We start from the raw sequence: 13668 nt of genomic DNA on the forward strand, positions 1-13668 counted from the left end.
CCCCGCTCTCTCTCCCTCCCTCCCTCCCCGCTCTCTCTCCCTCCCTCCCCGCTCTCTCTCCCTCTCCTCCCTCCCGCTCTCTCTCCCTCCCTCCCCGCTCTCTCCCTCCCTCCCCGCTCTCCCTCCCTCCCCGCTCTCCCTCCCTCCCCCTCCCTCCCCCCGCTCTCTCTCCCTCCCTCCCCGCTCTCTCTCCCTCCCTCCCCGCTCTCTCTCCCTCCCTCCCTCCCCGCTCTCTCTCTCTCCCTCCCTCCCTCCCCCGCTCTCCTCTCTCCCTCCTCCTCCTCTCCTCCCCTCCCTCCCCGCTCTCTCTCCCTCCCTCTCCCTCTCTCCCTCCCTCCCTCCCGCTCTCTCCTCCCTCCTCTCCCTCCTCCCCGCTCTCTCTCCCTCCCTCTCCCTCTCCCTGTCTCTCTCCCTCCCCCTGTCTTTCCCTCCTTTCCTCTCTCCCTCCCTCCCCTCCCTAGCGCCTCAGGCCCGGCCCAACTCACCTCGGTACCAGAACGGAGTCAGTCCGACACTGGGAGGCCGGGTACCCATTGCTCCGAAGCGAGCCCGGGGTTCCTCATGGTTAACGCGGCGGGCCTTTGGACCCGGTTGGCCGGGCGGCAGAAGAACGCCTTTCGCTGCGGAGTCCCGTGTCCGATTTCGGTCGGGGATGGCTCGTTGGAAAGCCCCCGGTTTTCCCGGTCCCGCACTCAACGGCAAGAGAGAGAGGGGGAAGGGGAGAGAGAGAGAGAGAGGGAAGAAGAGAGGGAAGAGGGGAGAGAGTGAGGGAAGGAGATAGTTTTCCCGTGGCCACCATTTTGTGAGGTACTAACGGCAGTTTGAAAGATTAGGCCCCGCCCACACACGCCATGAAACGCCCCCCGTGACGCAGCACGCTCTCCCCCCGTAGGATTGGTCAACCTTCACGTCACTCAATGCTAATGAGCGGATTTCCCCCGTATGATTGGCCAACCGCTAATGAGCGGAATTTTGCACGTTTTTTTGTCTACTGTCCGAACAATTTTTGTCTGACCAACTGGGCAAGGTCAACGGGGCATCTGGGACACTGCTGAAGAGTGGGACCAACCATCTATCTCCTTAGCCAATGAAATTTAAGGATTGAGAAAGAAACAGGAATGATGAAGAGGGAAATAGGTTGAATTGGAGTCAAATCAGGGAAAGAAAGATTAAGAGAGAGAGAAAAAAGAGACAGGAAGGAAAAGTAAGTAAAACATGTCAATTTTTAATTTTAAAAACCTCTAAGAACAATTTACTCCCTGCAGACTTGAGACTCCTATAGTTTTGATTACTCCCTTTCTGGGCTGGAGGGGTTGAATGTCATTGCAGGAATATAAGTCTCGTTATTAAAAGGGTCCTTAAGCTGTTAAGTACTTGCCCTAACTTTCTGCTGTGACTTTAATTAATGCGCAAATGCAGCAATTTGTGGCAACTTAGAGTATCTCTTCCTTGCCATAAATTGCTGGACGATTTACACACTAATCGTGACATGCGCATTAAACTCATTGGGCCAGATTTATCTGGCAAAATAACAATGATGTCATGTCTTTGAATATCCTCATTGGGATTTATACTTGGGTTCAACTTATCTCAAAAGCTTCACCGTGAAGTTGATATTTTTTCCAGGGCTACCACCCTATCACCAGAAGGGAATTGTCAACTACATCTGTGCCTGCAATCCAATGTTCCCTTTAAGCTGCGTGGCTGGGGAGGACTCTGCAGTTCCCGCGCAACTGGCTCCCTGGCTTTTTAATAGGAAAAACCGTGCATGTGCGATATTTTGAATGGGCCATGCAGCCCCTTAAAGGGGCCGCGCACCCCCAAAAAATTAAAGGGAACATTGCTGCAATCCCTAAGATAATTAAGTCTGAGTATATGCAGTGTGCAGAATTACTCAGTATGCATCCGTATAATCCCTTCAATGTACAACTTGAAGCATATGAGGGAGAAATTGGATTCTAGCGGGGAAGCAGTGCAAAATTTGGCAACATGTTGAAAATGCACACTCAAATATGGAGATGGAGAATCGTCCCAAATTGGGTCTTGAGCCTCATTTCAGTGAGCTGCGGTTTCAGCTAGCTGCGGACGTCAGTCGGGCGTAGCGATGCAGCTCCCTGGTCCGCCACTTCCGAAAATCGGCTGGTTGAGATGCCAAGCCAGCCAGCGGGTCAATCCTGAGAGGGGAGGAGATGCACAGGGAGTGGTTGAGCACAGTCTGGTAGTGGCCCGCAGTATTGCTGTAGAACCAGGAGGAACACACTTGCTCCTCCAGCCTCCACATCAAGCTAAGTGGAAACTAAAAAGCTTGCCTCTTTTTTTTTGGTGACCTCCAGTTGTCCCTTTAAGGTATTGAAACCAGGGTCTCACGGAGGGAACAGTTACTTTGGAAAGCTGAGGGTGGTGGGGAGGAGGAAAGACGTATTTGGTGGTGGGATCACATTGGAGGTGGTGGAAATGGCAGGAGATGATATGTTCAGTGCAGAGGCTGTAGGTGGAAAGTGAGCCAAAGTTGAAAAGACTAGGGAAAAAGATGGAGTAGAAGCGTGTAGAGTGATATGTTATTCTGTCTCTGACTAATTGATGCCCCATGGTGTTGCACACAGGGATTGAATATCAAGTGTAGTCTTCAGGTTGAGTGGGATGAGAGAAGGGGGCATTACTAGACTAGGGCCGAGATGGAAGAGCAATGCAGGAGGCCAGAAGAAACTGGAGAGGGAAGGGGGACCAGGGAAAACAGATGAGGAGATGGTGGCAAAAATGTCTGTCATTCTCTAAATTGGTTTTTCTCTGCTTCAGTCTCCCCCATTTCTGGCTCGCCTCAATCTCTTTCAGCCATCTGTGCCCTCTTTTTTTTGTACTTCTATCACATTTCTTTTTCTGCTCTGTTTATGTTTCTCTGGAATTTTTCTTCATATTTGTCCCTCCCCAATTTGGTCAATAAAGTTAAAGAGAGAATAATAACTAACTTTCAAAGGGCTACAGGGATTGCGGGCTCTGATGAGCTCTTTGTGAAGATGCAATCGGAACTCTGAGAACGACCTAATTGAAGGGAGAGGCTGATAAAAATGGTAGAATGGGTTGAGGGTGACGCATCACCAGGGGTTAACAACAAGCCTAAGGTCTGCAGAGCGGCCAATGGGGAATGGCAATGCCAGGCAGAGCTGAACCGAGTGGAGGTTGACCGAATAGCTGAACAGTGTGGGAGGCCTATTAGTGGCAAACAGTGGAACCCAGAAAGTATTGGGAGCAGCTGGGAGGCAAAAAAAACACTAAGTGTGACAAAACAGCAGAGGAAGACCATTAAGATAAATTTTAACAATTAGATTTTTTTTAAATTTAAAATTAAGGGAGGCTGAGAAACTAAAAAGAACTGTGCCATGCCTGACAGCCTGGAACTACGTGCAAACAGAACAGAGATCCTAATGTTTTCTCAACAGGCCAGGCAGCATCTGGAGAGAGAAACAGAGTTAACATTTCGGGCCAACATTAACTCTGTTTCTTTCTTCACATATGCTGCCTGACCGGCTGAGTATTTCCAGCATTTTCTATTTTTATTTCAGATTTCCAGCAACCACAGTATTTTGCTTTTGTCCTAATGTTTTCTGGAGTCACAGACAGTCTTAATGGAAAATCTTACGAGAAACAAGTCAGGGCAGGCCCGTCACCAGCTTTAATGTAGGTGTGGACACAATTAACATTGAAATGGCCTCAGGAAGTATTTACAGGTGACAGGATAATAATATAGAGATAAGTACTGTGTATCTTCAAATCATTTTCAGCATATATTATATTCTATGTTTTCAAATGTGGTCAATGACACTGGCACTTTCACAGGTATCTACTGCTAAAAGTTCCATGACCACGACTGCTGATGAGTTTATCCAGGATACTGTGGATGGTCAGGAGAACTACAATATTGAAATGAAGTGGAAGCAAAAGGCACAGAGGTTACAGGTTAGATTATTTACAATTCTGACCGCTTAATATGCAGTAAATATGACTAGTGTCATTCACAATATAATGAGTTAAAGCCTTTGATTAAACTGGTCATTAACGTCCAAAATTGATGTTTTTGTAAATGTAATGTGATATTTTGAATGTGGTACAGCAATAGTTTTAATAATTGCCTGCCTTCAAGCACAGAATACTGTATGTGGTATTGATCACATAGGCAGTCTGCAGTCCGTTGTAGTTCGAACAGTGAGTAGACGCATTGGCCCAGAAATTTGGGTCGGAGGCTTCCCGCGGGTGCAAGCCTCCGACCTGCACTTACCTAGTGCGCCAGCCGTTGAGCTGTGGGCCCACGTGGGATTCCGATCCTGGGCCTCCTCCAACTGCCGGCGTGCAGTGCTTGCGTATCCCAGGGGTGCAGTTAGTTCGAAGCGTCCCCTGGGATCACGTGGGCCATGGAGAGCCAATGGTAGCAGGGAATCTCTATTCATAGATTTGACAGGAAGACCTGTCAAATCTATGAATACTATAAGCCCCAAAACATCACTAAAACTTCAAATAAATTTTTAAAAAACATCACATTTTTAAAATAACTATAAATTACATAAAATAACTTTTAAACAATAATTTAAATTTTTGAAAAAATTAATTACAGTTTGTAACGGGGCTAAAAATAAACTTACCTTTCTTTAAAGTATTTAAAAATAATAAACCTGTGGAAAAAATGTTTTAATTTTACTTAATTCACCACTTACCTTGTTAAAAGCAGGCCTTGCGACTGCTTTTTAGAAGCATAGCTCCTGGAGACTTACCCTCCTGGAGAAACCTGCAAAAAAAACGGAAGTTCCAGGCGTACGCGCTGCCTCTCTGGCGCACGATTTCAACCTGTGAACCCCTTCCTTTAAGGGAACGGAAGTTCCGGTTTCCCGCGCATGCGCGGTGCATGCACGAAACCGGCACTTTCGTTGGGCCTACGCGTGAGTACACAGCGCGTACTCACCCGTGGGGACCCGAAGTTCTGGCCCATTGTGTATGGTATCAAAGCAGTGATGTCTTGGGGCCCCTTGCACACTACAGTCCCTTCAGCTGTGGTCCTTGGCATACATACTATTCCATGTTCCTGTGGGCCTCCATTCACAGGCTGCAGGACAATGGAATGTTGACCGAGTTGAGATTCAGTTCTTTCCGCTCTCTGCTTCTTGTTCTCCAGCAAAGGAAGACACAGGAGTGCTATTTGGACATTGGATTGTCCCAGCTTCCATAGGGCAAACAAAACAGCCCTATTAAAATGAAACGACTTGACAACTATTAGTCCAGTGGTTTCTTTTGACTTCCTGTGGGGAAAATGCCAGTCCTTCATTCACTCACTGCCTGCAGTGACATGATTTAAATCAGAAGCTCAGCAGATGCAGAATCACTGTTGCAGACCCACATGCCATCTCTCTATGGCATAGCCAGAAATCACAGCACACAAGGCCTTTCTTGCTTATGTTGGTGCAATATTCCTTAGATTGGCCTTTGAGCAAGGCATTGGTTGGACAAAAATTTAGTGAGTAGCATTGCATTAAAGGGAAGCTACAAACTCATAATGTTATATCCTCATTCAGCTGTGATGGCCCCTAGCTAATCTCCCTTTATACATGCGAACATATGAATTAGGAGCAGGAGTAGGCCACTCAGCCCCTCGAGCCTGCTCCGCCATTCAATAAGATCATGGCTGATCTGATTACTCCACATTCCCGCCTACCCCGATAACCTTTCACCCCCTTGCTTATCAAGAATCTATCTACCTCTGCCTTAAAAATATTCAAAGACTCTACTTCCACCGCCCTCTGAGGAAGAGAGTGCCAAAGACTCACGACCTTCTGTGAGAAAAAATTTCTCCTCATCTCTGTCTTAAACGGGTGACCCCTTATTTTTAAACAGTGACCCCTAGTTCTAGATTCTCCCACAAGAGGAAACATCCTCTCCACATCCACCTTGTCCAGACCCCTTAGGATCTTATATGTTTCAATCAAGTCACCTCTTACTCTTCTAAACTCCAGCGGATACAAGTCTAGCCTGTCCAACCTTTCCTCATAAGACAACCCACCCATTCCAGGTATTAGTCTAGTAAACCTTCCCTGAACTGCTTCCAACGCATTAACATCCTTCTTTAAATAAGGAGACCACTACTGTACACAGTACTATAGATGTGGTCTCACCAATGCACTCTCTGTGATGTAGCTGTGTCCTTTTTGCTGCTAGGAATTTGGGAATTTGCTTATATCCCAATGTTGCCCTTTCTCCCTTTGAATTATATAATTAAATACACTGCAATATATTTCAGATACAATGGGGGCGATTTTCAAGTAGCGCGCAAAACAGGCATGAATTTGGCAGAGCAGCTATTCTGACCGTCCGTTTGTTAGACCAGTGGGGGGGGGTGGGGTGAGGCAATCCCAATGGATGGCCTCAAATAAGCTTGCAGTGGGCTGGAATGTTTCAGGAGGTCCCAGGAGGAGCAATGCTGCTATTCCTGGCCCACCAAAAAAAATTGAAAGCTTCCTGGGCCGTTTATTGAGAGGCCTGCAACGGTCCCTTTAATGACCACCGGTTAGGCCACTGAACACCTGGTACAACAGGGCAGAGCATGCTCGGCACACTGTCTACCCATTTGTACATGAAAATTGCAACCGGCATCCTACAACCAGCATAGGACTCTGATTTGCCTGTTGAAACAGGCTCCTGCTCATTTCACTTGGGCGGGCTGCTCCCCATTTACAGGCCTGCCTGAAAATTGCACCAGGTGGGCCCTGGGCTTCAATAGCACTGCCGAGGTACCCCCACCCCCTCCGATTTTCAATTGCCCACAATATTTTAGTAATAATATGCCATATTTTTATGCTAATTTTTTTCCAGAACCGGAAAGCAAAACAACTGTCTACTAAGAAAAAAGGATTGGTGAATGTAGTGAGAGAAAGACCCCCACGACCTCCTGATAAGCCTTCTACTAAGCAGCAAACGCAGAAAGCACAGCTTCATGAGGAGAAGCCGCAACATTTTGAAAACGTGGTTCACCAGAATGAAAATACATCTGAGTTGCTAATAATTCACAGAGATGACAACAGTATCTTGTTGACTCCCAGCAGTGACCGAACATTTACTTCATCGTCTGTCAATCAGATTGGCCCTGCCTTCATTCCCAATTCTCAGCCAACCGTGAATCTGAACATTCATTTAAACACTTCGTCAGATTTTGTCCCAACTATATCTGGTGGCAACACACAAACCACTGTTAAGCTTGTCCCATCACATCATCCAATGAGTCAAGCTGCTTCAGTTTACAAAAACCATAATGTTTATAATGCTCCACAGCCCCCAAATCCTGTTCCATATTTTCAGGAGTATCAAACGACCCCTGAATCAAGGACCTCTCGCTATCCACACCAGTTCAACACCAACCCATCCCACTTTTCAACAGCTTTGTACGTAGCAGAAAATGCTCAACATCAATCTCTGTGTGACATACAGGCCCCTTCCGATACACACTTTGGACAAACCCAACATGGCCAAATGGTCAATCCTAACTACCACCAAGCTCTTTACACTGGAGCATTAGCACCAGGTCTTTACAATCAGCCCTGTCTGCAAGGGCCAGATATTGGTGCTGGAACTCCACTATTCTATTCCATAAACCAGGAGAAAATGGCGAAAGAGGATTACAACCAGTTTGGAAAGGAATATGGGAATGCAGGGTAAGCAATGTACAGGAATGCTATGGTCACTTGCATAGTTTGCCTTATAAATAGAAGTTGCAATCATTTATTTTAAATACTGATATAGTCGAACCTGTATATAACAAAATCTTTTTAAAAAAAAAAAGCAAAATAATTTTGATGTATAAGGATTTTCTGTGTTATTTAATATTGGCTAGAATCTGCTTAAAAGAAGGTTGGTTATGGTGCGAGATCGCTTAGTAAAGATGTATTGCAGTTACCCAAAGAGCATTTTGATAAGTGATATAATGAATATTTACTCACTTGTTCCATGCACACATGATCTTTTGATGTTAATGAGACATGAGGCAGGATTTTCATTGGGCCATGGTGGCGGGATTGGAGGCGGGTGGGGGGTTAAAATCCCAAAATCGGGGGTCCCGACCCCATCCCGCACCCAACCCGCCTCCATGCCAGTTTCAAAGGAGGCGGGTACCTGCCCCGCACTGGAACCCACCTCCCCGAGGCGGGAAGGGGATTAGTGCCAATTAACTGCCTGTTAACAGGTAGTTAACAGGCAGTTTTTAGCCTAATCCCTATTTTTAATGTTGACGTGTGGGATTCCCGACGGCTCCAAACCACGCCACGTTAGAGGAGGCGGACCGTCGGGATGAAGGGCTTGGAGGGGTCGAGATGTCCGGTGTTCAGGTGTGATGGGTGCATGAGTGCAAAGGTAAGTGTGTTTGGTGTGTGTAAAGTGTTTAAAGAAGTTTTACATACCTTTACTTACCTTTACAGCCTTCCTTCCTTCAGGTCTCGGGAGTCCCTCATCTCACCGGCACAGAAAGCAGAATGGCTGCGAGCTGTCAAAAGTTGCAGTATTCAGCTTTCTGTTCCAGGGAGATCTCTAAATGATCCTGACAGCTTCAAACAGCTGTGAAACGCTGATATTTCATCTGTCAAAAGGTCTTGACAGATGAAATTTCAATCTGTGATGTCACCTGTTGCTGGGTGGCCCTTAATTGGCCTGCTGCGCCCACTGGGCGGGCTCAACAAGGTCAATCAAGTCAAAATCGCGTGGGTTGGCTAGAACTCGATGGAGGCTTGACTACAACCCCAAAAGCTGTAGTCCCGCCTCCTACCCGACTCCTCAATGAAAATCCAGCCCATGGTGTCAAAGGGAAAGGTGATGGTTAAGAATGTACCAGTGAAAAAGAAAATGGAGATTCAGCACACTGGCAGATGGAAAAGAAAAAACAGGGCAAAGTCATCAAACAATTTAGCCATCAGCACTTTCTCTCAATTTTGCTCAAGACTGAAGACCGTATTCAACCATAAGCTCTGCAAGGAGATGGCATTCAAAAGCCCAGCCATATGGATGTGGATAAGCATTGTGCTAGTTTCACCAGGTATATGTGCAAATTATGCTGGTCAGTAATCTATTCCTAACAGAGAAAGCAGTTGCCTTGTTCCAACAAATTGGCTACCAATGTTTGGATGGGAAAATTGAACAAACATTGCAAGATCAAACTACAAGATATCTGCAGTAAGCAGGCGTTTTGTTGATTGAGAGGATACTCTCACTTCTCTGATTTTTGTCAGACATTTTAGTGCTGAAACAGGCCGTTTTCAATGTGTGCTGCCTAAGATCTTGCACTTCTCTGAAGAAACATCCTTGTTTCCAAACCTCTCCATGGCCTTGCCCCTCTCTATCTCTGTAACCCCCTCCAGCCCTACAACGCTCCGAAATCTCTATGTTCCTCCAATTCTGGCTTCTTGCGTATCTCAGATTTTAATTGCTCCACCATTGGTGGCCGTGCCTTCAGCTGCCTGGGCCCTAAGCTCTGGAATTCCCTCCCTAAACCTCTCCACCTCTCCTCCTTTAAGACACTCCTTAAAATCTACCTCTTTGACCAAGCTTTTGGTCACATGCCCTAAATCTCTTTATTTGGCTCGGTGTCAAATTTTGTTTGATAATGCTCCTGTGAAGCGCCTTGGGACGTTTTACTATGTTAAAGGCGTTATATAAATGCAAGTTATTGGGTGGCAGATAAGTAAGGAGAGAGTTACTGTGCCACTGTGTACAAACATGGCAGGCAACAAACCTGTTTAAGGCCTGGGTGAATCACCTGGACCACAAAGAAGAAGCAGAAGGTGATTGGATTCTTCTCCTGCTTGATAATTGCACAGCCCGTTCTCTAGAGATGTCGAGCCTGTTTAGTACACTACTCCTTTTCTGCCAATCAACAGTACCAGTACCTCAAAACTACAACTGTAATATGGTCATCATTATCTTGAGGCAATCACTACCTGGTGGTCTATAATGCCCTTTGAGAGCCACAATTCCTCAAGGTAGCAATAGATTTCTGGTGCAAAGTGAGCATCATCAAGGAGGATATGAAGATGATCAATGTGCAGCTTGAGGAGCCAGCTATGGATATTTCCAACTATATCTCTTGGAACGCGCTAGATGTCTGCTGAAGGGATCTTTGAGGCATATAAGACAGCCAACGAGCAGATGGTCAGCAACGGGGTGCAGTCTGACTCGGATCGCAGGACAAATCAATTCAGTGGATGTGACATTGAAGATGACTGCCCTGTGATCGATCCACCAACAACCAATGAACCATTAGGCAGCATGGAGACGCTTCACTCCTTCCTACAATGCAGCAGTGGCGATGGTTCGTGTGAGTTGGCTATCCTTGCTTGAGTTGAGAGAGAAGTCCTGGAAAAATAAAGAAACAAAAAATGCTAATAGGCTTTTACATCTTAACAACAGAAAATGCTGGAAACATTCAGCAGGTCAGGCAGCATGTGTGGAGAGAGAAACAGAGTTAACGGGCTAGATTTTCGGGGAGCCATCAGGCGGGGTTTCAGGCATGTGGGGGGGGAAAATCCCGACTTTGGGGGTCCCGACACCATCCCGCCCAAAACCCCACCCCACGTAAGTTTCAGGGGCGCCCCGCACTGGGACCCGCCGAAACCAGGCGGGAAGGGATTAGTGCCAATTAACTGCCTGTTAACAGGTAGTTAACAGGCAGTTTTTAGCCTAATCCCTATTTTGAGGGGTTTCGTGTGGGTTTCCCGACGGCTCCAAACCACGCCAGGTTAGAGCAGGCGGGCCGTCGGATTGAATGAGTTGGAGGGGTCGCGATGCCGGTGCTCAGGTTAGTGATGGGTGCATGAGTGTAAAGGTAAGTGTGTTTGGTGTGTCTAAAGTGTGTAAAGAACTTTTACTTACCTTTACTTACCTTCACAGCCTTTCTTCCTCTAGGCGTCGGGAGCGCATCAGTCAGCCGGAACTTAAAGCTGAGTGGCTGCGATCTGTGAAAAGTGACAGCCTTCAGCTTTTAGTGCTGCTGAGATTTCTAACTGAGTCTGCGTAGAAGGACTCAGCTTAGAAATCAGACTGTCAGTGTTTGACAGCTTCAAACAGCTGTGAGACACTGATATTTCATCTGTCAGAAATCTTGACAGATGAAATTTCAGTCTATGACGTCACCTGCTGCCGGGTGGCCCTTAATTGGCCTGCTGAGCCCGCTGGGCGGGATCAACAAGGTCAATCAAGGGAAAATTGCACGGATTGGCCGGACGTCGAAGTAGGCGGGTCAGAAACCCGGAAGGGGAAGTCCCGCCTTCTTCCTGACAGGTTCCACAAAATCGAACCCAACGTTTCAGGTCTGTGACCTTTCGTCAGAACTGGAAAAAGTTAGAGATGTAACAGATTTTAAGCAGGTGCAGAGGCAGGGAAAGGGGGGAGGGGAGGAGAGAACAAAAGGGAAGGTCTGTGATAGAGTGGAGGGCGGGAGTGGTGAAATGCTGTAAATGGGGATGGCAGAATCATCAACAGCTGCCGCCTGAAAAAATAGGGGCAGAGGTTATAGTCTGAAATTGTTGAATTCGATGTTGAGTCCAGAAGGTGAAAAATGCCTAATCGAAAGCTGTTCCTCGAGCTTACATTGAGCTTCGTTGGAACAGTGCAAGAGGCCGAGGACAGTGAGGTCAGAGTGGGAGTGGAGCGGAGAATTAAAGTGACAGGCAACTGGAAGCTCGGAGTCACCCTTACGGACTAAACGGAGGTGTTCCACAAAGCGGTCACCCAATCTGCGTTTGGCCTCCTCAATGTAGAGGAGACCGCATCGTGAGCAGCGAATACGGTATACTAAATTGTTAAATTGTTTGGGGCCCTGGACAATGGGAAGGGAGGAGGTAAAAGGGCAGGTGTTACATCTCCTGCGCTTGCATGGGAAAGCACTGTGGGGAGGAGAGGGGCTGTTGGGGGTGATTGAGGAGTGGACCAGGGTGTTGCGGAGGGAGCGGTCCCTTCGGAATGCTGAAAGGGGAGGTGAGGGGAAGATGTGTTTGGTGGTGGGATCATGCTGGAGGTGGCGGAAATGGTGGAGGATGATCCGTTGAATATGGAGGCTGGTCGGGTGAAAGGTGAGGACAAGGGGAACCCTTCGTGGTTCTGGGAGGGAGGGGAAGGGGTGAGAGCAGAAGTGCGGGAAATGGAACGGACATGGTTGAGGGCCGTGTCAACCATGGTAGAGAGGAAAAAGGAAGATATCAAAGCACTAGTATGGAAGGTGGCATCGTCAGAACAGATGCGGCAGAGACGGAGAAACTGGAAGCGGGGTGGGAGGAAGTGTAGTCCAGGTAGCTGTGGGAGTCAGTGGGCTTATAGTGGCTTTTACATCTTATTTGACACTTAGATTGTTTGAGGCTTTGATGTGTCTCTGTTTATTGCATGGTTATTGATTATTTTGTTTGGTTATGGCAAAATTGTACAGGTTCTTGTTAAGTGTCTTGCACTGTTCTTATCCTATATGTAAAGCAGTCACTTTGTGTTAATTAAATTCCATTTATTTTTTTAATATACTTAATTGCAAAGCTTTAGTACTGAAACACTCATCAAAGTCACAAATGACATCCCTTGTGACTGTGACAAAGGTAAACTATCCCTCCTCGTCCTTCTTGACTTGTCTGCAGCCTTTGACACAGTTGACCACTCCATCCTTCTCCAACGCCTCTCCACCGTCGTCCAGCTGGGTGGGACTGCACTTGCCTGGTTCCATTCTTATCTATCTAATCATAGCCAGAGAATCACCTGCAACGGCGTCTCTTCCCGCTCCCGCATCGTTACCTCTGGTGTCCCCCTTGGCCCCCTCCTATTTCTCGTCTACATGTTGCCCCTTGGCGACATCATCCGAAACCACAGCATCAGTCTCTAAATTGTCAGACTGTTTGTCTGACATGCAGTTCTGGATGAGCAGAACTTTTCTCCAATTAAATATTGGGAAGACCGAAACCATTGTTTACGGTCCCGGCCACAAACTTCGTTCCCTAGCCACCGACTCCATCCCTCTCCCTAACATCTGTCTGAGGCTGAACCACACTGTTCCCAACCTTGGTGTCATATTTGACCCTGAAATGAGCTTCCGACCACACATCCGCGGCATAACTAAGACCGCCTATTTCCACCTCCGTAACATCGCCCGTCTCAGCCCCTGCCTCAGCTCATCCGCTGCTGAAACCCTCATCCATGCCTTTGTTAACTCCAGACTTGACTATTCCAACTCACTCCTGGCTGGCCTACATAAACTTGAGGTCATCCAAAACTTGGCTGCCCGTGTCCTAACTTGCACCAAGTCCTGTTCACCCATCGCCCCTGTGCTTGCTGACCTACACTGACTCCCGGTTAAGCAACGCCTCGATTTTAAAATTCTCCTCCTTGTTTTCAAATCCCTCCATGGCCTCGCCCCTCCCTATCTCTGTAATCTCCTTCAGCCCCACAACCCCGCGAGATATCTGCGGTCCTCAAATTCTGCCCTCTTGAGTATCCCTGATTGTAAACGCTCCACCATTGGTGGCCGTACCTTATGTTGCCTAGGCCCTAAGCTCTGGAATTCCCTGCCTAAACCTCTCCGCCTCGCTACACCTCTTTCCTCCTTTAAGAAGTTTCTTAAAACCTACCACTTTGACCAAGCTTTTGGTCACCTGCCCTAATTTCTCCTTATGT

General features: G+C 47.2%; 1 protein-coding gene across 2 annotated transcripts in view; it reads left to right on the top strand.

Annotated features, from left to right (window-relative positions):
* The window catches only part of jhy (junctional cadherin complex regulator), a 120358-nt gene that overhangs the window by 86895 nt on the left and 19795 nt on the right, over nucleotides 1-13668 (top strand). For both annotated transcript variants that reach the window (XM_085968045.1, XM_085968044.1), the window contains exons 4-5: nucleotides 3835-3954; nucleotides 6853-7688. In XM_085968045.1, coding sequence (XP_085824171.1) covers nucleotides 3835-3954; nucleotides 6853-7688 — 956 coding nt within the window. The remainder of the gene's footprint in view (nucleotides 1-3834; nucleotides 3955-6852; nucleotides 7689-13668) is intronic.

The sequence above is a fragment of the Somniosus microcephalus genome, chromosome 26, assembly GCF_052327205.1.
Source record: "Somniosus microcephalus isolate GS21.2 chromosome 26, FLI_Smic_1.0, whole genome shotgun sequence".
Lineage (NCBI taxonomy): Eukaryota > Metazoa > Chordata > Chondrichthyes > Squaliformes > Somniosidae > Somniosus > Somniosus microcephalus.